The sequence below is a fragment of the Balaenoptera acutorostrata genome, chromosome 5 (assembly GCF_949987535.1).
Source record: "Balaenoptera acutorostrata chromosome 5, mBalAcu1.1, whole genome shotgun sequence".
Taxonomy (NCBI): domain Eukaryota; kingdom Metazoa; phylum Chordata; class Mammalia; order Artiodactyla; family Balaenopteridae; genus Balaenoptera; species Balaenoptera acutorostrata.
In genome coordinates, this window is record NC_080068.1 from 67,796,662 (window position 1) to 67,818,418 (window position 21,757).

Below are 21,757 nucleotides of genomic sequence, written 5' to 3' on the forward strand. Positions count from 1 at the left end.
GGGAATATTTAATTGCATTTTGAAATAACAACATGTCTACCGCAGATCTAGTTGGGATCCAAGTGTTTGATCATTAACATTCTCCCCTCAGTGAGAAACCTCGTCACCATTCCCTCCTGGATTTTTTTTTTAAAACTTTTAATTTTAGAACTATTTGTAGATTTATAGAAAAATCGAGAAGATAGTACAGAGAGTTCCCATAGGTCCCCTACCCAGTTTTCTCTGTTGGTAACATCTTCTGGATCTTTTTGATTGTCGTGCCAGCCAAAGTGTGTAGCAGGTGAACGTGTGGGCAGAGGAGGTCGCTGCTGATCCAGCAGACCCGTTTCGTTCCGTGCGGAGTTCATAGTAGCCTTTATTAAAACAGTTCTGATTTTTTTTTTTTACCGCTCTCCAGTTACGGTGGATACTTTCCTTCGCATCACTGACAATGTTGTATGTTATTTGAAGGTTTGAAAACAAAAACACAAGTGTGTTTTGAGAAAATGAAGTAATACTTGTTTAGGATCAAACACAGTAAGGAAAAAAGTATGTGATTTTCTGTTTTGGCTTGCCATTAATAATTAAACTGTAACGGATGCTAAACAAAAGGTTTAAAACAATGGTGTGCCTTTCTTTGTATTTGAACATGCATACCTTTTGGTCTAAAATAGAATTTTGGCTCTTGTCCAGAGGGGGAGAAACATTAGCAAATCTCTAAATATAGGCTTTAGTGTTTATAATTCAGTTCTGTTGAGAAATTAAAATTTGCCATCTTAATCAGTGGTCAATGTGACTTAACATTTTTTAATTTAAATTTGACTAAAATTGCAAGACTGATTCTATAGGTCCTGCAAAAAAGTTTTTCTTAACTTTGTCATGTCATACTTATGAAATTAATTTAGGTACATTTTAACCTATTTGTGGCTAATAATCAGGAAAGGAAATTTGTGAATTTTTTTTTTTTCCTGGTGTGGCTTTCTACAACAAAATTATGGGGTCATACCACCTCCATGCCGGAAGGGATTTTAGACATCCTTAGCCCAGCCCCTTTATGTTTGTTAGAAGCATACATGAAACCCAGAGAAACTGGACTTAATTGTACAATTTAGTGGAAGTGCCAAGACATAAAGTTGGGTCTCTTTACCAGGAACTTAAAATTTGTAAAATTTTACAATTTAAGATTGTTTTCCTCATACTTGCTTAAATGTGTTCCTGAGAAGAGAGTATATTAAATTTGTTACCATGTAATATAGGGAGGAAGATTCACCATGTTACAGCCTAACAGAGTCCAGGACTAAAAGTGCCACTATTAAGATACTGTATGAGCGTTTCATTTTCTACTCTTCTTAACTTGGTAATTTTGAACTATAAACACAAGAATGTGCTAAGAAAGTCAGTACCATCTTTGGTGTAAATGCAGTATGCAGAAATAACAATTTAGAATTTTTTTCAATAGTTATATGATTATTGGCGAATAAATATTTTTAATAAGAAAACAAATATTTGAAATAAGCAAATAAAGCTTACTTGATAGGACCAGAATCTCTGTTCCTTATGCCTGTGCATAAGGAACATAGTTGTTTAAAAATATGTTATATCCAACATATACCTGACATTTTTTTGGAGGAGCTTTCAGTCCCTTTTGAGCAGCTACTCTCTATAGCAGTTATTTGTCAGTTTTCTCACTGAGGAAAAGATAATTGATGGTAGTTAATAATGTCCACTGAATGGTTGCATTGACCTAATGTAAAGAAAACAGCCTGTTGATTTATATCATATGGCAATCAGCAGGATTTACATTTCTTCTTCATGAAAATAATTGAGGGAGACAGAAGGATCCAGATAGCTGTCACTTCCTTCTCTTTCCTTTGAATTGTGCTTGGGAACTGAGTGGATGGTATGGCAACATCAAGTATGATCAACTTCATTTAGAGATTGGAAGTGTAATGGTTAATGGAAAATCACACATCAGTTAGTTGCCTGCTAAGTCTGATACTTCAGTTTATCAAGTGTCTGGGGAAGCAGAATGGTGGAGAAGTAGTGCTTGTGATTATACCACTCTGTATACTAGATAGTCATATTATTTTCTCTATGCATATGAGACAGCCTATAGATTTATAGATAAAAAAGCAAGGGTGACAAAGGTCAGATCATAATTTACTGAAATAGTGGAAGAAATGTCAGTAAAAGTAAATAATTGTAGGAAACTGTAATCATCTCCAAAATGAGTTTTAGTTCTACAAATAGGTATCTTATTTTTCTATCAAGACTATTTTTTACACTAATGTCAATGCCTATATTTTAATACTTTATTTTATGAATAAAAGGCAATTTTTTAGCCTTTTTTGTTCATGGCTTAATTTTTTGTTTATTCCTTCTGTTCTAGAGACTTTTCAGACATTCAGAAAAATTCCTTGTTAAAATGCAGATATATTTTTGGTGTGGTTACCCCTTAAGGCTTATCAAGTAACTCCTTAATTCAAAATAATTTACTGCACTAATAACCATTATGTGCAAAGCTCAGTGTTATTGTGTCTTGATTTGAAGGATAGGAGATAAAGGTGTAAGAAATAGGGCCCTTTAATTCACCCACAGAGCAGTAGGACATAGAGATTAAAATATAATTAAATATTTTTGATGGGAAATGAAGGATATGAGTAGTAATTACTAAAGGAACTTTATTATTTTTACTGTGGATTATGCAGTTAAGGGACATATTTTTGAAGGAAATAATTTGAACTGGTCTTTGCGAGATGGAAGTGTACAAACATGTGGTGAGAGAGGGGAAAGATACTCCACTTCATGAGGTGGACCTTGAAGGCTAGAGAAGATACAGAAGAAAGAGTGTAAATGTATGGCTTGTACAAGAGTGGTAAACACCCCTTTTCCCACCTCTTACCATCCCCAGTGGCTGTTTTTTGTTACTGTTTGAAGTTTTTTTTGTTTTGTTTTTAACAATCTTTACAGTGTTTGAAATACAAACAAAAGTGAAATTTCTTAGTGGAACCCTTAGCCCGCTTTCACAACTCCTTTTCACTTCCCTTGCCCTCCATGCCTACCTCCGTAGTCTTCGAGATACCACTTCAGTAACCCCAGCATGCCACAGGGCAGTGTGAACATGTAGAGAAGCCGGGTAGACTGCATGGGATTTGGCAGGAACTGAGAAGTCACTAAAGTTTTGTTGTCGATGGCTCTCGCAGACGGGCACTGTCCTATTCACTTTTGATTCCACAGCCATGGCGCATGGTAGGCCACCTGATGCTTGTCAAATCACCGTTGATTAAAGCCGTATTTTAGCAAGGGTTATAATGCTCAACACATAACTTGCCTTTTTTGGGGAAGAGGGTGGTTATCTTAAAGCATGGCTTTTTGACAGTGGGATACAGGATAGATGGCTGGAAAAGATGAAATAAAAAAGAAAGGACACATTGGACAACTGAAATGACACCAAAGTCAAGTCTCCTCTTCATGTAGCCTGTGGCCACTCCTGTGGTCCTTTATTGTAATGTACACCACCGTAACGTACCAAGAGTTTGGGATGTATGGTAAGGCTACATCTGGTAGCCTAAGATTCTTCTAATCAACTTTCTTAGTCCTGTTATATTTTACATGTTCAAATTTGAAACTCACCTTAGCAAATAACTTATCAGACTTTCAAAGGTCATATTGATCATGAATCTGATGACACTAGTCTCAGAGGCAATGAGGTCATGTTAACCTCTTTCACCTTCTCAGTCTTGTTTTTTGAGTTGTGCTCTGTAACGTGACATTTGTCAGTTTTTACAGATAATTAAACATTAACCATATGCTCATCTGATGTGTTAAGAGTGATTATGTACTTTTAAAATAAATGTCTCTTGAATCACTATAATTACTTAATTTTTAAAAATTTCTTTTTCAGTCAGATCTTGTGGATCAAAGTATATTTAATTTTATCCCAGAGGGGGAACATTCAGAAGTTTATAAAATACTCTCTACGCATCTGCTGGAAAGTGATTCATTAACCCCTGAATATTTAAAATGTAAGTAGTAGTTCTTAAGCAAAAAGTTAAACAGATTTGGTTGCGTTATCCTTTACTTTTGTAATTTTGCGACAAACCCAGGTATGTTTAACCAAATTAACACATGGCATCGTTCCAAATGCCCTATTAGATCCTTTTTAAATATTAACATATGATGGAATTATGACCATATTAGAAGTCTGAACTCTTCCAGAATACATTGAAATCTCATCTTTTTGTTATATGCCATAAAACTGTAGTTTACACAAAAATGGAACTTGCAGTATATTCTTTTTAATTTTTATATAAAATCTTACTGTGTTTAATGAGAGAAAATGAAACATTCTCATTTTCACCATCACTAACCAATTGAACCCTGAAACTATGGGGCAAGACTTCTATATTTAAAAAAATTATTTAATAAAGGAAATTGTTTGCTTTATTAATTAAACAGAATTAAACAGTAATTTATTGGATATGTCTAGTGTGCCAGACATTTGTGTGCTATATCATAAAAGTGCCAAGAATAGGGAAAAATAGTCCCTGCCTTTAATAAGTATAAAATACCATGGTATAATCTGACTTTTCTCCTAGATTCACTGGACAAATTAATTTGACCAGAATACCTCATTTTCTTGCATAAATTATCCTGTGTAAAATCTGAAATCATTACAGCACTACATTTGGCCATTAGTGATTAGATGTCTTCTACTTTTTCCATGAGTTTTAAGTTTTGACTTTTCCGGTAATACTGACATTAATCATTTTAAAGGTTCTTTATATTTTGAATCTTCAAATTCTGTAGAACACTAACCGTTCAAGAATTGAGATACACATACACACACAGACACACACACACACACACACACGTGTAAATATGTATGAACATACATCTTTGATAAGATAGCCTGTCAGAAGGAGTTGAGAAGAAGAAAAACTGGAGACCAGGCGAATCCATTTGAAGCCTATTTATAATTGTTTAAAAATCAAGTTCCGGGCTTCCCTGGTGGCGCAGTGGTTGAGAATCTGCCTGCTAATGCAGGAGACACGGGTTCGAGCCCTGGTCTGGGAAGATCCCACATGCCATGGAGCAGCTGGGCCCGTGAGCCACAGCTGCTGAGCCTGCGCGTCTGGAGCCTTTGCCCCGCAACGGGAGGGGCCGCGATAGTGAAAGGCCCGCGCACCGCGATGAAGAGCGGTCCCCGCACCGCGATGAAGAGTGGCCCCCACTTGCCGCAACTAGAGAAAGCCCTCGCACGAACCGAAGACCCAGCACAGCCAAAAATAAATAAATAAATAAATAAATAAATAAATAAAAATTAAAAAAAAAAAAAAAGATGCAATTCTTTAAAAAAAAAAAAAAAAAATCAAGTTCCTATGACATTGACCAAAGGACTAGTCTTTCACCTAGGAGAAAGATTTGGGTTGGATATAACGATGTAGAGGCCAGTTAATAGGCCTGTAAACGGTATTTGAAGCCATGGATTGAATGACGTTGCTTGAGGTAAATATATAGAATAAGGAGAGAAAAATTAGAAAGATGGAACCCTGGGCCATGGCGAGAGGTGGACAGAAGAGGAGTCTGCTTTAGAGACCTTCACAAGGGCAACATTGTCTGGAGAACTGGACGAAAGCCTTTGGCAGAAATACAGACCTTAGGCTTCTGTATCAGGCAAGAATACTTTTTTAAAAAAATTAATTAATTAATTTGTTTATTTATTTTTGGCTGCGTTGGGTCTTTGTTGCTGCTCACGGGTTTCCTCTAGTTGTGGTGAGCGGGGGGCTACCCTTCACTGCGGTGCGCAGGCTTCTCATCGCGGTGGCTTCTCTTGTTGCGGAGCACAGGCTCTAGGTGCATGGGCTCAGTAGTTGTGGCACGTGAGCTCAGTAGTTGTGGCTTGCGGACACTAGAGCAGAGGTTCAGTAATTGTGGTGCACGGGCTTAGTTGCTCCGAGACATGTGGGATCTTCCCAGACCAGGGCTCGAACCCGTGTCCCCTGCATTGGCAGGCGGATTCTTAACCACTGTGCCACCAGGGAAGTCCCCAAAAATACTTTTTAATAGAGAAAAGCCTTAATTAAATGACTTGCAGACCTCCTGCTTAAAGAACTGATGTACAAAAAAAGTTATTTCTTTTTTTGTATATGAAAAGGCTGTTTCATGTCAAAGGAGTAAACGAGATGTAAAACAGAGGGTAAATTGCTTGGAAAATTCAGGATTCTGTAAATATGCCATTTGGGTCATAATGAAGGTGAGGTAGTACAGGTGATGTGATCTGTGTCTAGAGAAGGAAACAGGGCCTAATGTTTCATCCTAAACAGTTTGGTTTTTATTTTTTAATGTAGTGAGAAGCCAGTGCAAGGGGATTTGGGTGGTTTTGTGGTCTGAAAAGGAAGTCTCTCAGGTGGAAAATTTTGAAAAATAACAAGAGTGGAGATTAAAAGGATAGCAGTAGAAGTAAGGATGGAGAGGAAAGCATGCATTCGATTGTTGAGTGCATAAACTCAGTAGGACTTGATGTTAGGCACAGGTGTCCAAACAGCTAGGGATCATCAGTGGGGAAGGTTTTAGGAAGAGTGTAGTTAAGAGTTTGAACCTGTTGAGTTTGATGATAAACCCATTCATGATAATAACAGAAGAGTATGTGTTTGATGCTGTGAGTGAAGAGAGGTGTTATTACTCCTTGAGTGCTGAAATAATAATGATGAAAGTGATGTTAGTCTTAGAGTAACAGGCAAGGGTGAATCTGAGTGGGAAGAGTGTGGAGGCATGGAGAATCCATTTTTGCAGTTACCTAGATGCAGGGTAATTTACATCTGTACCAAGTTGGTGGTACTGCATGCTCATTTGGAAAAAATGTCTCATGAGAGCTTCCTTGGTGAAATGAACAGCACATCCTGTGACAGATTAGTTTGGGAACTGGTGATAGGACGAGAAGAGACCAAATTGATATGATTTCTAACTAAGGAGATAAGCATACATACATAGGATAAAGGGGAAGGACAGCTGGCTTAGGAAGAAAGGGGGATAAATTCACTTTCAAATATTTTGAGTTTCATTTACTGATGGGACAATCAGGTAGAGATGTTCTGAAATCAAATAGTGATATGAGACTTGGTCTTATATAAAATGTTAGAGTTGGGGAGAGAGATTTAGGAGTAAATAAGTTTGTCAATGCTGGTAAGTTTGTAAAGGATAATAGATTACAATCAAAAGAACTTTTGTGATGCCCATAGTTTGAAGACTGATTAGCAGAAGAGATAGAAATAGTCAGTAAGGTAGGAAGGTAAGTTTCATACTATGGGAATGAAAATATGTGAATTTTAAGAAGAGGTAGAAACAATGAGGAAAGACCATTGAGCTTAATACAGACGTGGATGATTTTTAGAAGAGCAGTTTCTATAGAGGTGTGAGGGCAAAAGCCACAATGCATAAAGTTAAGGGAGGTGAACGTATGGAAACTAGAGCACATAATGAAAAGGAAGGAGATCTGTGTTACTAAAAAGAGTAGCATGAAAAACTCTTTATATGTTTGAGATGGAAAGACCTGAACAAATTTAAAAGTAGAAAGTCAGGACCCAAAAAAGAACATGTGTGGATGTTAAAGGAATAAATACCGTGGTGTGGCCCTGGTCCTAGAGAAGGAAGAGAGGAAAGACTGTTCAAGGTAGAGATAGAAGTATTAGCTTTGGAATAGGAAGCAAAACCTTTCTTTGAAATTAGAGTGAAGAATGAGAAGGAAGGACAAATAAAAATGGAGGAACATGGAGTGGCTTGTATCAGAAGATCTGTTTTCTTTATTAAGGACAAGGTGAGATCATCTAAAGAAACTCTGCTTTTATGGACTAAACAAAATGTCATTGAGGACCTCTGTTGGAGAAAATAATGATTGTAGACTTATACAACTGTTATAATCTTACTTTGTGTGATATATCATTCATTATGATAAATCACAAATATGTCATATTTTTTCTCTTATTTCAGCAAAAAATCAGTTAGAATTTTGTTGTCATATGCTTCGAGGAACAATAGACCCAAAGGAGCCATCTACTTATGAATATGTGAAATTTATAGGAAATTTCAAATCTTTAAACAATGGTAAGTTAAAATGCTTCTTTTGCAATGTAATTTCACTTGGTATTCTTTTAAGCTCTTAAGGACAGATGTTTGAATATCAGTAAAAACTAGATTTTACTGGAGTAACTGTTGATACTTATTTCCTTATTGTTTTAGTATCCACTTCAGCACACAATGGTTTTGAAGGAACAATACAACGCACACATAGGCCTTCTTATGAAGATAGAGTTTGTTTTGTAGCTACTGTCAGATTAGCTACACCTCAGTTCATCAAGGTATGTTTCTAATTTTATTTCGCAAAGGGGTTTCACTTTATATTATGAGAATTGTCTGTGTAATTTTTTTGTTGTTTCCGGATACTTCCTGTACGCATTGAAGTGGTAGTGGCCATGAGACATTAAATATACAGGATCATGATATTTTTGAAGCAAATAATGAGTTACCAAGGCACTCATTAAATTCTATAACTAATTTTTAAATGTATACCCTTTGTAGTTAACCAGTGGTTATGTATCACCATTGTCCTGCTTTTGTGCAAAATTTTAAGATGCTTTTTTTGTATGGTTCACAACTACATTAAAGGGGAAAAGCCAAAACTCTAGGTAGATTTAAAAGATTGGTTTTGAAATTTTCTTTTGAAATACACAAGTGGCTTTTTACTGCCTTTCATGTACCTTTTCAGTTTTGAAATTCAGTTAAATAATTTATTTTTATATCCTGGGCCCAGGAAGCAGATGATTAGTAGGGAAGTGGGAAAATCAAAGACTTCAATCACTGGAAAGTGGCTGGAAATAAGCCAGGCTAAGATTTTAAATTTAGGGAAACACCATATTATAGGACAAAATACTGAATTAGCAGTTAGAGGATCTTGAACCAGTCTCGCTCTGCTTGTTTTGATCTTAATAGCAGTGGCTAAAATGTTTATTGAGTGCTTACCACATGCTGTATACTTTACATGCGTTATCTCATTTAATTCTTAAAAATGCTGGTATGATCACCATTTTATATATAAGGAAACTGTGGCCTTAGGGAAAGTTAAGTTACTTGCCCAAAGTCACAGCTATTAAGCAGTAGAACTGAGATTGATTCTAATTCTTTTTCTCTCAAAGCCCAAACTCTTAATCACTGCACTGTGCTACAGAAGGTTATTCAAGGACACAGAGGCAGGTTGGAATACATTGTTGAGTATGACTAGAGTCTAGGGTCACTGTGTGTGGAGGAGCGGATACGGATGGTGAGAGATGATGTTAGAAAAGTAAGCAGATGCCGGCAATGATATGTGCTTCTTTCTTTGTTGTTTGTTTCTCCTTGCTGAAGAGTGTAGATTTTATCCTGATGGAATGAGCAACCATTAAGGTTTTTAAGCAGGGAAGTTATACAGTCATATTTGAGTATTTATAAGGTGATTGTGGCCAGAATAGAAGATGAGTTGAAGGACAGAGAGACTTGTTTGGGGAGACACTTTGGCAATAGTGTGAGCCAATGATGGCAAGGGTCTAGAGTCTAAACTACGACCCTGAAGATGGATGGGATCGAACAGATTTCTTAAAAACTTAGAAGGTGAAATTGAAAGGATTTAGTAGTGGCCATTTAGATGGTGAATGGTGAAAATGAGTGTATTGTGACTATCAGATTGCTAGACTTAATGGCGTAACACAGGTATGCCTCTGTTAATGAGATGGAACATTGTGTAACTGGGTATGAGGAGTAAAGCAGTTAGTTTATTTTAGGACACGTTGAGTTTGTGATGTGCAGGAACATCCAGACAGAAATACAGAGCTCTAATTCAGGAGAGAGATCTGAATTCAGAATTAGGGTTTATAGGCATGTGAGTGAGTAGAGAAATGTGTCGAGTGAGAAGTACTCCCCCAGAAGCCTGCATCTATTTATTGCCATATTCCTTGGTACTAGAAAATAAAAATGTATTTAAAAAAATGTTTAGGGAAAAGTTAGCTAAGAATGGCTTTTACAGCTAACAATGTTTGGGACTGTGCTAAGGACACAGAAAAGTATTTCTAAATTTTAATTATTAATTTATTTGTAGGAAATGTGCACTGTTGAAGAACCTAATGAAGAGTTTACATCTAGACATAGTTTAGAATGGAAGTTTCTATTTCTAGATCACAGGTAACTCCCATTTTTCAATTCTATAAAAAGATAATAATCATATTATAATTCTTGAAATTAATGGATTTCAAGGACAAACTTTTTCTCATCAGGACGCTCAAACTCATTATCCATTATTTAAAAAATAAAGGTTCCTCCCAAAATTGATTTCTAGTTGAGTATTTTTTATTATGGAAAAATTCATAATATTGGTTGTTTTATATGTAATTTAGGGCACCACCCATAATAGGATATTTGCCATTTGAAGTTCTGGGAACATCAGGCTATGATTACTATCATGTGGATGACCTAGAAAATTTGGCAAAATGTCATGAGCACTGTAAGTAGATTTTAATATTTCTGGTGATAATTTTTAATCTGTAAGTAACTATCATATTAATAGAAGGTGGTGAAATACCAACTTAGAACCATTTTTCTATTTTTGAAATACATTGGAAATTTTTTCTTTGTATATATAACTAATTCCAATAGGAATCCTAGATCAAATCTAAATTAAACTTCTTCCTATTTTACATATTTCAGTCTATAGTAGTAAGTACAGTTTTATAATATGGCATCTAATAAACCTTGTTTTGAAGTGTATAAGCTCTACATCTAGAGTAAGAGAAGTAGATTCATTTGAAAATTGTAATAGTGTGTCAAAATATTAGAACACTATTTCATAAATTTTGATATCCAGGCCCAGGAGGTAGGGACACATTTATAGAATCTCTTTTAGAAAACTCATAGTGAAAGAGGGAAGAGATACAGGAACATATGTATATGTATAACTGATTCACTTTGTTATAAAGCAGAAACTAACACACCATTGTAAAGCAATTATACTCCGATAAAGATGTTAAAAAAAAAAAGAAAAAGAAAACTCATAGTGAGTGCTTCATTAATGTTACCTGCCATTGTTATATTAGCAGAAGGAACATTATCATCGCATTTTTTGCCCTGTTCTAAACAATTTGCGTACATTATTCTCTATTATTCATCATCACAGTTGTAGAAAGTAGGTACTATTATTATCTCCACAAGTGAACTGAGACGCAGAAAGGGTAACTAATTTACTTACAAGCCCATAACTCATTGGTGGCAGAGACAGGATTAGAGTCTAGCCCTACCCCTTTACCACGTGCTATTCATTCCTTGTTTCAGAAGTTTGTTTTTAATAGGTTTTATTTGCTTCTCTGATCCTCCTCCCCAAATACTTCCTTCTTGACTGTCCTCTTAATTAGATATTTAAGATACTTTCATAATTTCTTAGGCTGGTCTCATAAACCTCTCTCTATGAAAATAAAGCATGTTATATAATATCATCAGCTATATGGAAGATTTTCAGAGTAAAGTCACTTCACAAAAGAAACATTCCTCACTTCAAGTGATAATGGGCACTAAGCTCCATGATGTATTAAAAATATCTGACACCTCTATTAGCTAGGTGGGTAATTTTGGACAAGCAGTTTCAAGTATGTAGAACTTGATTTCCTCATTAATAGAGCAAGCGATTCCTGTCCAGCATTTCCTAAGGTTTGTTGCATGAATGCCAGTCTATTAAAAATGAATTTTATGGTCAAGGAAAACTAGGTAACAGCTTATAATCAATCCCCATCTTCCCACCACCAGAATCTTGACATACATTAGCATACTCAAGGCTTTGAGAAGACCTATTTAACAAATTTTCCCAAGTTAATTTAACCACAAAACCCATTTTTTGCTTAATATCATTAAAAGGCTTCCGAACTTACAATCTACAGAGAATGTTTTGGGAAATACTGTATTGTCAGTTACTTTAAATGATTAAGTTTTTCTGATTTTGGTTAGTTAAGGTTTAGAATTAAATGCCTCAAAGATGCTGTACTTGTGGGGGCCGGGAGGGTGGGTGGAGCTCAGGTGTGATTACTTATTGCTGTTGCCCTCAGTATGTCTTAGCAGGAGAAAGTCAGTATGTGAATAATTTATTCTTGAGTATTTGGAAATTTGTTGTATGTGAAAAGTATCTAAGATCAGCTGTAAATTGGGCACTGTGGAAGATATGCTAATTGCTATCTCTACAGAATAGCATTTTCTTATAATTGATGTACTATATGTTATTGAAAAGCCAGAAGAAGAATTATATAGAGAGATATAAATGTGGGTGATACCTTTGGCTAAAAATCTAATAATATGAATCAAAACATATTTCTTTTCTTCTTAGTAATGCAATACGGGAAAGGCAAATCATGTTACTATAGGTTCCTGACCAAAGGACAACAGTGGATTTGGCTTCAAACTCATTATTATATCACTTATCATCAGTGGAATTCAAGGCCAGAGTTCATTGTTTGTACTCACACCGTAGTAAGGTAATAATTCTTTTTACAGAATTTCTGAATATAGAAACATCCATAATGATTCTGGAATGTAATTTTATGTATAACTTATTAATGAAGTACAAAGTGATTTTTTCACCATTTTTTATATATATTTCAATTTATTATTACATTTACTTATAGGCATTATATAGAAAGAAATACAGTACAGATATATAGAGATATATAATTCTTGACATAAATTTTATGGTTTAGAGCAGATGTTGTAACTCTCTTTTATATACCACAGTCAGTCATGTAAAAGGAGAACTGGAGTAGATAAAGCATACTCTTCCTTTATTTAATTCCTCTTAATTTAAGTTCTGTGTGGTTATGGATCATTTACAGTAGCACATAAAACTTTTGAGATATGTAGAAAAATGGAATTTGAATTAAGATATACACTGCATGTATATATGTTTTAGGTTTTTGTGGTGCATAGAAAAGAGTCTGGAATTTGTGATGAACAAGTAAGACACATAACAAACACTGAATGGGTGCACCTCTGCAGTATTTTAAATGAATGATCAAACAGTGAAATTCTATTTTTTACCATTTGTAGTTATGCAGAAGTTAGGGCTGAAAGACGACGAGAACTTGGCATTGAAGAGTCTCTTCCGGAGACAGCTGCTGACAAAGTATGTTATCCTACAGTTTTTAAAAATTATTTTTATTTCTTCCCAGTGAAAGACAAGACTCAATAATTTACAGGAAAATTGTTTTTCAAATATTTCATTTCCTTACTTGTGACAGGGTTATAACTATACTTTACTATTTATTTTTATATTAAATTTAATATCTTACAACCTTGTGTGCTTCTAAAAAAGATTTGAAGGGCTGCTATTTAGTGATAATTGTATGAGAGACATGTATGATCTCAGATTTAAACTAACATTTGTTACAATGTGCTAGGCTCTGGCTTGGTTTTTATATAAATTACAAAATGTCATTTATTTCTCAGACATCCTTATCTGGGTAGGTGATATCCCCACTTTGAAAATATTAAAACTGAGCTTAAAGACTTATGGCTGGCAAGTTACAGTCAGATTTTGAACTCTGGTTTCTCTTTTCATTGTATCAGGTAGGAGTGTAGTATATTAGCTACCTACTGCTGTGTAACAGAACTTAATGATATAAAATAACACACATATATTATCTGATAGTTTCTGTGAGTCAAGAATCCAGACACAGTTTAGTTGGGCCTTCTGCTTCAGAATTGGTCATGAGGCACAACGTTTCAGCACAGGGTCTCTCACAAGTCTGTAATCAAGGCGTCACTGGGGGCCACAGTCATCTCAAGGTTCAACCTAGGCAGAATCTGTTTCCAAGCTCACTTAGTGGTTGTTGGAAGGATTGGGTTCCTAATGGGCAGTTAGACTGAGGGCCTTGGTGCCTTGCTGGCTGATGGCCAGAGGCAATCCTCAGTTCCTTTCCAGGTGACCCTTTCTATCTGAACAAGTATGCAAGAAGATCTAGGGAGAGAAAAATCCAGCAAGATTAAAGTCAGTCTTTTGTAACCTAATCACAGAAGTGATATCCCATCACTTTTGTCTGTTCTGTTCATTAGAAGTAAGTCACTAGATCCAGCCTACAGTAAAGGGGAGGGATTATACAAGGTTATGAATACCTGAAGGTAGGAATCATTATGAGCCATATCAGAAGTTGCCTACAACAAGTATTTTTGACCTGTAGAAAAATAAGTGGAATGAAAAGGTCAAAAATGTATATTAAAAAATGAGTTAAAATAGGCAGCATGCCAGGGGACAGAATGGGAGGATGTCATTCAGTCATTCAACAAACCTTATTAAGTACCTTCCATGTACAGTGAAGAAAACCATCAATGAAATGAAAAGGAAATCTACTGAATGGGAGAAGATATTTGAGGTGATAATCCAATAAGGGGTTAATATCCAAAATATATAGAGAACTCATAGGACTCAGTAACAAAAAAGAAGTCCGATTAAAAAATGGGCAGACAACCTGAATAGACATTTTCCCACCAGACACATGAAAAGATGCTCAACACCTTTCTAATCATCTAATCATCAGGGAAATGCAAATCAAAACCACAGTAAGGTATCACCTCCTACCTGTCAAAATGGCTGTTATCAAAAAGACAACAAACAAAAAGTGTTGGCGAGGATGTGGAGAAAAGAGAGCCCTCATGTGCTGTTGGTGGGATTGTAAGTTGGTGTAGCCACTGTGGAAAACAGTATGGAGGTTCCTCAAAAAATTAAAAATAGGACGACGTATCAGTTTCACTTCTGAGTATTTACCTGGAAAAAACAAAAACAGTCGAAAAGATTTATGCACCCATGTTCATGGCAGGATTATTTACAATAACCAAGATACAGAGGCAACCTAAGTAAAGATGTGGTACATATATATACAGTGGAATACTTTGCAGCTGTAAAAAATGAAATCTTGCTATTTGCAGCAATATGGATGGATCTTGAGGGCATTATGCTAAGTGAAATAAGTCAGAGAAAGACAACTGATCTCACTTATACGTAGAATTTAAAAAACAAAACAAATGAACAAACAAAACAGACCCATAGATACAGAGAACAAACTGGTGGTTTCCAGAGTGAGGCGGGGTGTGGTGTGGGCTGGGGCAAAATAGGTGAATGGGATTAAGAGGTACAGACTTCCGGTTGTAAAATAAGTAAGTCATGTAGGAATATGGTTAATAAAACTGTAATAACTTTGTATGGGGACAGATGGGTACCAGACTTACCATGATATTCATATTTAAATGTTGAATTGCTATGTTGTACGCCTGAAACTAACAATATTGTGCATCAACCATACTTCAGTTAAAAAAGAAGAGTGCCTTCCCTGTGCCAGGAAGTACTGGACATCGCTCTAGCTGCTGAGAATATGGCTGCTGCTCTCATGGGTCCCACATGAAAGAATTTTTCCAAAGAGGCTCTGTCTGCTTAGGGGAGGAAGATCCAGCATGTTTTTAGTGACAGAAATTTTCTGAGGGAAGTGCTTAAATCTAGGGTTCCTTGAAATAAGGACTATCATAGAAACCAAAGTAATACATATGGAGATTGTTCTCTTTACTTCTTTTTTTCCCCTCATGCCTATGTCCAATCCTAGGAAATTCAGCTAGCCCTACTTCCAAAATATACTCCAATTATGTCTACTTTCTCCCCGCATTAATGTTACCACCGTGATGCTCCTGAGTTTAGGGAAGAGGTCCACTTGAGATACATTTTTCAGAAACGTCCATGTGTGGATGGTTGTAGCCAGGAATCTAAATGTGATCACCAAGGGAATGAGTGTAGAGGGAAGATGACCAGGCACTAAGCACTGGGGTACTCCAACATTAAGACGTGAAGGGGTCAAGGAAGAACCAATCACAGGAGACCAAGGAGAAATATCCACTGAGGTAGGAATAAAACCAGGAAACTAAGTTGTTCTAAAAGCCAAGAAAAGAAAGCGAGCGTGTCAATGAGGAATGAACAGTCAGCTTTGTCAGGTTCTGCTGAAATAAGTTAAATTAGATGAGTACTGAGAATTGAGCATTCAGTTCAGTAACATGTATTCATTGATCAGTAAGAACAGACCAGGTGGAATAGTAATATGAGGGAAAGCTTGATTAGAGTGGGTTTAGAAGATAATTTTCTGAGACAAGGGGAATTAGAGATGGTGAGTAAGGAAGGGTTTTACTACAAAGAGGTGAGAGATCTGGCAATAATAGGAAGAACTGGGCTAAGAAGAAGCTTGCTTTTTAAGGTGGGAGAAATAATAGCATATTTGTATACGGACGAGAATGGTCTGAAGGGGAGAGAAAAATTGGTGATAGGAGAGAGAGTGGTAGAAATGCTAGAGCAGTGTTCTTGAGTAGGTGAAAGAAGATGGGATCTAGTGGACAAGTGAATGGATTAGGCTTAGCTAGATAGAGGAGCAGATGATTTCAGCTACAGAAGGGGTTGGGAAACTATGGCCTTTCGGCTTGATCTGGCCCTCTGCCTTGGTTTGTAACACCCACAAGCTACAAATATGTTTTTTACATGTTTTTAAGTGATTGAAAAAAAAAAAAAATGTTTTGTGACACACAAAGATAATATCAGATTTCACAGCCACACGTAATTGTATATTGCATATGGCTGCTTTTGTACTACAACAGTTGAATCGTTGTGACAGAGACTATGTGGCCCACAAAGCCTAAAATATTGACTTTCTGACCTGTACAGAAAAGTGTGCTGGTCCCTGAATTACAGTAACATGAAGAAGGGTAGAATATGTGAGTATGTATGCTGGTAGGAAGGTTGATATAGTAGTGGAGCTGTGGCATTTCTCTACAGTGAAATAGGAAGTGGAGTTTGGGGTTTGAAAAAAGGGAAAAGTGTTGAATGGTTTTCTAGGAGAGTGAGAAAGTGAATGGACAAGGGAATTTTAGTCTGTTTGGCAGGCAGGATTAAGGGCTCATTGAGGGTCTTGGTCATTTATTTAAAGGGAGAACAGCGGTTACCGTGTGTGTTTCTTCAGCCACGTTCAGCTGTGCAGGAACAGATGTGGAATAGGTTAAAAATTGGGTTTCACCAGCACTGGGATTTTCCTAAGGGAGTATGGTGAAGGGAGATAGGGGCAAGGGAGTTGATGATACACTCAAGGGTGTGTTTGTGATGATTAACCATGATTTTAAGCTGGTTAAAGAGGGAAGAGAAGACAGAGTGATTATGAAAATGTGGTAGAATCGATGTATTTTAGGTTCCACTGAAGGATTATTGGAGTTGGGATACTAAAGGGAATGAGGAAGAAACGGGGAAAGGTGGTTAGAGAGTAGGATGTTTGAAACTGAGGTTATGGAATGTTTATTTTTATTGATTATGACAAGGTCTAGGGTTTAACTATAAGAATAAGTGACTGAGGACAAGTGGATGTCAAGGTCTTCATCAAGGAATAGAGAAGTCATGGTGTCGAATATGTGAATGTTGATAACCTAGGAATTAAGAATCAGTGAGGGCAACATCTAACATCATACTCAGCAGGAGAAAAGCTGAAAGCATTTCCTTTAAGATCAGGAACAAGACAAGGCTGTCCACTCTCGCCACTTTTATTCAACATAGTTTTGGAAGTCCTAGCCATGGCAGTCAGAGAAGAAAAAGAAATAAAAGGAATCCAAATTGGAAAAGAAGAAGTAAAACTGTCACTGTTTGCAAATGACATGATACTATACATAGCAAATCCTAAAGATGCTTCCAGAAAACTACTAGAGCTCATCAATGAATTCGGTAAAGTTGCAGGATACAAAATTAATACACAGAAATCTGTTGCATTTCTATACACTAACAACGAAAGACCAGAAAGATAAATTAATGAAACAATTCCATTTACCATCGCATCAAAAAGAATAAAATACCTAGAAATAGACCTACCTAAGGAGGCAAAAGACCTGTACTCTGAAAACTATAAGATGCTGAAGAAAGAAATTGAAGATGACACCAATGGATGGGAAGATATACCATGTTCTTGGATTGGAAGAATCGATATTGTCAAAATGACTGTACTACCCAAGGCAATCTACAGATTGCAGTGCAATCCCTATCAAATTACCAATGACATTTTTTGCAGATCTAGAACAAAAAATCTTAAAATTTGTATGGAAACACAAAAAACCCCAAATAGCCAAAGCAATCTTTTTTTAAAATTAATTAAATAATTAATTTATTTATGGCTGCATCGGGTCTTCGTTGCTGTGCACAGGCTTTCTCTAGTTGCGGTGAGCCGGGGCTACTCTTCGTTGCTGTGTGCAGGCTTCTCATTGTGGTGGCTTCTTTTGTTGTGGAGCACGGTCTCTAGGCGCTCAGGTTTCAGTAGTTGTGGCGTGCGGGCTCAGTAGTTGTGGCTCGGAGGCTCTAGAGTGCAGGCTCAGTAGTTGTGGCGCATGGGCTTAGTAGCTCCATGGCATGTGGGCTCTTCCCGGACCAGGGCTCGAACCCATGTCCCCTGCATTGGCAGGCAGATTCTTAACCACTGAGCCACCAGAGAAGCCCCCAAAGCAATCTTGAGATGAAAAATGGAGCTGGAAGAATCAGTCTTCCTGGCTTCAGAGTATACTATAAAACTACAGTCATCAAAACAGTAAGGTACTGGCACAAAAACAGACTTAGAGATCAGTGGAACAGGATAGAAAGCCCGGAAATAAACCCACACACCTATGGTCAATTAATCTATGATAAAGAAGGCAAGAATATACAATGGAGAAAAGACAGTTTCTTCAATAAGTGGTGCTGGGAAAACTGGGCAGCCACATGTAAAAGAATGAAATTAGAACATTCTCTAACAACATACACAAAAATAAACTCAAAATGGATTAAAGACCTAAATGTAAGACCGGATACCATAAGACTCTTAGAGGAAAACATAGGCAGAACACTCTTTGACATCAATCACAACAATATCTTTTTGGATCCACCTTCTAGAGTAATGAAAATAAAAATAAACAAATGGGACCTAATTAAACGTAAAAGCTTTTGCACAGCAAACAAAACCATAAACAAAATGAAAAGGCAACCCACAGAATGGGAGAAAATATTTGCAAATGATGCAACCAACAAGGGATTAATCTCCAAAATATACAAATAGCTCATGCAGCTCAGTACTAAAAAACAAACAAACAAACAGCTCATCCAAAAAAATGGGCAGAAGATCTAAATAGACATTTCTCCAAAGAAGACATGCAGATGGCTAATAGGCACATGAGAAGATGCTCAACATCGCTACTTATTAGAGAAATGCAAATCAAAACTACAATGAGGTATCACCTCACACGGGTCAGAATGACCATCATCAAAAAGTCTACAAATGATAAATGCTGGAGTGAGTGTGGAGAAAAGGGAACCTTCCTACACTTTTGGTGGGAATGTAAACTGGTACAGCCACTATGGAGAACAGTATGGAGGGTCCTTAAAAAACTAAAAATAGAATTACCATATAATCCACCAATCCCACTCCTGGGCATATATATGGAGAAAACCATAATTCGAAAAGATACATGCACCACAATGTTCATTGCAGTACTATTTACAATAGCCAGGACATGGAACCAACCTAAATGTCCATCAACAGAGGAATGGATAAAGAAGATGTGGTACATATACATAATGGAATATTAGCCATAAAAAAGAACGAAATAATGTCATTTACAGCAACATGGATGGACCTAGAGATTATCATACTGAATGAAGTAAGTCAGACAGAGAAAGACAAATATCATATGATATCCCTCATATGTGGAATCTAAAAAATGATACAAATGAACTTATTTACAAAACAGAAGCAGACTCACAGACTCAGAGAACGGACTTGCGGTTACCAAAGGGGAAAGGTGGGCGGGAGGGATAAATTAGGATGCTGAGATTAACATATGCAGACTACTATGTATAAAATAGGTATTCAACAAGGACCTACTTCCCTCCATTATAATGAGGAGGAAAGAGAAGATGGTTGTATTCATATACCTGGTATGTTAATAGGTAGAGTTACATATTTGGTGGTGGCAAGTTTTCTCATCTATATAAGACAAAGCTATCAGTTGAGAGAGGGAGAAAGTTTAAGAACAATGGGAAAGATATGGAGTAATTGTGAAGAGTAGGAAGATGAGCCCACTAGAAAACTTAATGTTTCTGCTTAGTGTTGAGTATCTTTTTTAGGTTGGTGGTCATTTTAGGTTGACTGTAATTGTCTCCAAAGGAACAAGTGAGCTGGAAGGCTAGGTAGGACAGGGATGGTTTAAAGTCAGATTTTAATTTGTGCTTTTAGAGGTGCTAGAGTATCTGGTAATGACAAGGAGTAGAGATTGAATGCGGTAGAGTAGAGGAAAAAGTTTCTTGGAGACAAGGAGTTCCTAGAAAGCTGAGAGGACAGGACAGGATATTGGATGAATCACCAATATGAATATTGAATTCTGGAGAAAGGTCAGAGTTGATGTGAAGGAGAAGATTTTGAGCAGGCAAATGCGGAGTTCCAAAGATGCTTTTAGTGCCTTGTCTGTAAACTTAAGTGTCATCTTAATTCTGTTGGGGTTTTTTTTCACTTTTTTTTTTTTCTGATGTGGTGAAATATATGTAACAAAATTTAACATCTTAACCTATTTTAAGTATATAGTTGAGTGGTATTAAGTACATTCACACTGTTGTGCAAGCATCGCCACCATCCATCACCAAAACTTTTTCATCTTTCCAAACTGAAACTCCATATCCATTAAACAGTAACTCCCCATTCCCTCCTCCCTCCAGCCCCTGGCAGCCACCAATCTACTTCTGACTCTGTGAATTTGATTCCTATAGGTACCTCATGTAAGTGGAATCATACAGTATTTGTCTGTATGTGACCGGCTTATTTCACTTGGCATAATGTCCTCAAGGTTCGTCCATACTGTAGCATGTGTCAGCATTTCCTTTTAAAGGCGGAGTAATATTCCATTGTATGTATATACCACATGATGTTTATTCATTCATCCATCAATGGACACTTGAGTTGCATCCGTCTTTTGGCTATTGTGATTAATGCTGCTATGAACATGGCTGTACAAATATGTGTTTGAGTACCTGGCTTTCAATTTTTTTGAGGATATACCCAGAAATGAAATTTCTGGGTCATATGGTAATTCTATATTTAATTTTTTCAGGAGCTGTTATACTGTTTTCCATAGTAGCTGTACTGTTTTATTTTATACATTCTTGTCAGCACTGCACAAGGGTTCCAATTTCTTCATATCCTCACCAACACTGGTTATTTTCTGGTTTTTTTTTTTATAATAGCCGTCTTGATTGAAGTGGTATTTCTTGGTTTTGATTTGCATTTCCCTAATGATTAGTGATATTAAGCATCTTTTCATGTGTTTGCTGCTTATATATCTTCTTTAGAGAAATGTCTCTGCAAGACTTTTGCCCATTTTTTTTTTTCACATTCTAAAAGATCTATATTTTTATATTCCCCTCCCCCACATTTTGTGATTTTGAGGTCCTATTTTACATCTTCATGCTTATCCTTTTGCTGTTAATTGTAGTCACAATCACTTTTACAAAAAATTTTAATTATTTTTTAATCTATGTACTGCCTTATTTAAGTGATCGTCAATCCCTTTATATATTTGCCTTTCCTACTGTGATTTTCCCTTCCCTATAAATTCTTGCTCCTTTTCACTATGGACACTCAAGATGCTGACTATTAAGTTCCAAAAAATTTTCAAAGTTCTGCCCAAACATACAGGCATC

General features: G+C 36.4%; 1 protein-coding gene across 19 annotated transcripts in view; it reads left to right on the top strand.

The window, feature by feature from the left end:
- The window catches only part of CLOCK (clock circadian regulator), a 136,586-nt gene that overhangs the window by 88,610 nt on the left and 26,219 nt on the right, over window positions 1-21,757 (top strand). For all 19 annotated transcript variants that reach the window (XR_009008436.1, XM_057547312.1, XM_057547310.1 and 16 more), the window contains 7 exons: window positions 3,884-4,004; window positions 7,969-8,082; window positions 8,218-8,336; window positions 10,106-10,188; window positions 10,401-10,507; window positions 12,371-12,518; window positions 13,087-13,162. Coding sequence is in view for 18 of the 19 variants with exons in the window: in XM_057547312.1 (XP_057403295.1) it covers window positions 3,884-4,004; window positions 7,969-8,082; window positions 8,218-8,336; window positions 10,106-10,188; window positions 10,401-10,507; window positions 12,371-12,518; window positions 13,087-13,162 (768 nt within the window). In the remaining variant the exon portion in view is untranslated. The remainder of the gene's footprint in view (window positions 1-3,883; window positions 4,005-7,968; window positions 8,083-8,217; window positions 8,337-10,105; window positions 10,189-10,400; window positions 10,508-12,370; window positions 12,519-13,086; window positions 13,163-21,757) is intronic.